The 3,483-nt window shown below is 49.8% G+C and overlaps 1 protein-coding gene across 1 annotated transcript in view; it reads left to right on the forward strand.

The window, feature by feature from the left end:
* The first annotated feature begins 2,990 nt into the window (after nt 1–2,990).
* The window catches only part of CUNH2orf76 (chromosome unknown C2orf76 homolog), a 1,074-nt gene continuing 581 nt past the window's right edge, over nt 2,991–3,483 (forward strand). Inside the window, exons 1-2 of the mRNA XM_018575585.1 lie at nt 2,991–3,128; nt 3,304–3,354. Of these exons, the coding sequence (XP_018431087.1) occupies nt 2,999–3,128; nt 3,304–3,354 (181 nt within the window). The 5' untranslated portion in view covers nt 2,991–2,998. The remainder of the gene's footprint in view (nt 3,129–3,303; nt 3,355–3,483) is intronic.

Consider the following 3,483-nt stretch of genomic DNA (forward strand, 5'->3'; position numbering starts at 1 on the left):
GGGACCCCGATCCTGAGGCCCCATGAGTAGTAGGTGGAGGGAGGTAGAGAAACCCATGGAGGACACAGAACCTCCCCCCAAACATCAGGACGGGCCCCGGGGGACCCGCACCCTTTCCCATTGTGGGGGTCACTCGTCCTTATAATGAATCGGTGGCCGAGCACCACCATGGCAGGCCGCCCCGACCAAGGTAAAAGATTGCCCCGGGCCAGCCAAAGGGCGCAGAGAAAAGGGCCGTGACCATGTGGGGTCCCACCGCAGGCCTCTGCGACCCCTCCAGCCAGACGAGAGCAGCCCCATTCCCACCGGAGGAGTCCCTACCTACAACCAGGGACCAGCCTGGCAGGGCCGGCCTTAGGCCTTTAGGCGCCCTGTGCGAGAAAGCTTTACAGCGCCCCTCAGTGGCCACACCCCTCAGTGAACACACCCTTTAGTGGCCACACCCTTTAGTGGCCACACCCCCAGTAACCACACCCATTCCCCCCATATCCGCACCATTTAAAGACTCCTATTTTGTGAAGCCGCAAAGAAACATATTACAAAGTGATACAAATAAAACTTTTATAGAAACGTATCAAACTTGTCGGCACAATAGAAATCTTCTCATCGAATAAAACAACAGAAGGTAAACAATAGATGTCAGACTACAATGGAGTCTATAACAATAGAGTGTCCGGTCGTCATGCCGACCCCTTCCTTCCAGTCAGTGTATCTAGAAAAATAGAAAACAGAACACAGACCCCGGACTACATGTAACATACATGAATTACTACATGTCCGAAATATACGAGAAATGTATCCGGCGCATATTAATAATAATTTGTTTGAGAATGTGCGGCGGCCACGTTGGCCCCCCCCCCCCGGCGTGTTCTGTGAATGCGTGCCGCCATCCTGGAGGCGGGGAGCGTGACGTTACATGACGCCGTGCATGCCTGGCGTCAGGTGACCTCACACGCCGATATTGGCGCCGCCCTCTTGGTGTATACCTGGATATACACCAAGATGGCGGCGCCCAACACGTGCGGTTTTATATGACGTCATGCGTCCCGCCTCCAGAACACGCCAATCGCTGAATCCAAAATAGCAGAAAAAAGTGTTTTGTTTGATGAAACGAATGAAACGTTTTTAGTTTTCGTTCATTTTATCTGAAATGAATTTATAGTGTTCGCACTAATGTCTAATAATATGTGTGTGTGTGGGTGGGGGAGGAAGGGGGGGCAGTTTTCACTTTTTTAAAATAATAATTATTTTTTTTCATAATTTTTTAATTATTTTTTTATTTTGTACTGTTGGGGGAGGGGCTTCGGGGAAATATTAGGGGTCCAAACAGACCCCTGACATTTCTCTTGTAAAATAGAAAAGAAATTGAGGACACCAAATCATCAATGTCTTTTTCAGCAGCCTCAGCACTCAGTACAGAGGCTCCTCCCATTCAAATATCTACTATCAGCTGTTTCTGAATGGGGAGGAGCCTCTGCACTGAGTGCTTCTCCCCATTGAGGAAATCTTGAATGAACAGGAAGTGATGTAAATCACATCCTGTTCATTCATAACTGGGGACACATAGTACTATGTGTCCCCAGTTATGAATGAACAGGATGTGATTTACATCACTTCCTGTTCATTCAAGATTTCCTCAATGGGGAGAAGCACTCAGTGCAGAGGCTCCTCCCCTTCAAATATTTACTATCAGCTGTTTCTGAATGGGGAGGAGCCTCTGCACTGAGTGCTTCTCCCCATTGAGGAAATCTTGAATGAACAGGAAGTGATGTAAATCACATCCTGTTCATTCATAACTGGGGACACATAGTACTATGTGATCAGACGATGGCTCCGGTGTTTGTCCTTCTCACGCGGAGGATCTGTAAATATCAATGATATTCACCCATCCCCCGCTCTGCCACGCACGGCCCTGAAGCCTGGAATGCAGTCAGTGTTCCCCAATCTTAGCCCCGCCCACTCTCACCACAGCCCCTCCCACACACATTGGCACATGGCTTCTCTTCCAGTGTGTAGTAAGTGGGGTGCAGAGATTGCTGCAGTGGTGACTCCTCAGCCTGAGCTTCACCTTCCTTCCTCTAGCCACGCCTCCTTTACAAGATGGACGTTCCCCACTTCCTGTTAGGAAGACATATACATTGTAATGTGTCACATCCTCATCCAGGACAGTTGTCAGATACCAGATTGGACTCAGCCATCACTCCATGGTTGTCTGTGTATGGTGACATGTGAACAGCAGTGAGGTCACATGGGGGGGAACAGTGTGGGCTGAGCTCAGCACAAACCCTGCAATGCATTGTGGGTAGGATGCGACATGATGACACAAAGGATTACAGTGACAGGAGGAAATAAACACAATGGAGGAAGTTTCAGAAAATGGAAGAGAAGCCAGAGAATACAATGTAAATAACAGCTAGGGGCGGGGCTTCCATGGCTGACTGTCAGGCTTCACAATGGCCGTCCCGCTGTGTGGAGACAACCCGGACTTCTCCTCACCATCACCCGTACGGAATCATTACAAGGCAATCAGCCGCTGTCACCGGGAAAATGGCGGCGTTCCTCTCCGGGGACACTTTCCGATCACACCGATGTCTGTGCCGAGCGCACGTCATCTCTAACCGCGCCCCCCTCAACATCTTCTGTCACGCTAAAGAGATTACCATAACAACCGACCCCGCCCATATATAAAGTGACATCGCAGGAGGATTGTCTCTTCCCGAAATCCGTAGTGACGCCAGGTGTGGCACGTGTGTGGTGTGTACATTGTATGTGCTATGTATGTGAACTGTATACGTCATGTGTGTAGCGTTATATGTATAATATGTTGTGTAAACGTTGAGGGGAATTTCATAAAACTGGAGCGGCTGTGCACTGGAACCAATCAGCTTCCAGCTTTTATTTTCAAAGCTTTACTGAACAAGCTGAAGAGAGAATCTGATTGGTTAGTGTGATTGTGTACCCCTCTAACTGTCATGGTTCCTTCCTGTGCAGGGTGCAGATGTCCCCGGAGGTGACGGTGACGGTGCGGTTGGTTCGATCCTTCGAGTATCGGAATTTCCGCCCGGTTGTCTATCACGGCGTGGACTTGGAGCAGACGGCGCAGCAATTCTTAGATTACCTAAAGAAAGGTAACGGACATTGAGACGTGTCATAGCCGTCCTCTGGCTTCATACCATCATCTCCTATCGCAGAGCTAGAGTGCCGGGGACGTGCTGTGTATGACGGCTCCTCCTCCCACCTCTGGTGTCTCCATCCTCTGTATTCGTGTCTCTGTGGGTAATGGTGTCACCGTTTTTCTTGCAGACATCGCTGTGCGGGACGGACTGCCGCCTCCATTTAGGAAGTACATGTACGGTGAGTCCTGCGGGATTGTTGTACTGCACCGCTGCCCCGGCCGCCGATATAAAGGGGGACTATCATGTGTCACTGACAGGCCTCCACCTTATCTACTCATACGTGAGGAGTATTAGAGTATAACCCTGT

Source organism: Nanorana parkeri, unplaced genomic scaffold (genome assembly GCF_000935625.1).
Source record: "Nanorana parkeri isolate BGI_ZX_2015 unplaced genomic scaffold, ASM93562v1 scaffold4202, whole genome shotgun sequence".
NCBI classification, from domain to species: domain Eukaryota; kingdom Metazoa; phylum Chordata; class Amphibia; order Anura; family Dicroglossidae; genus Nanorana; species Nanorana parkeri.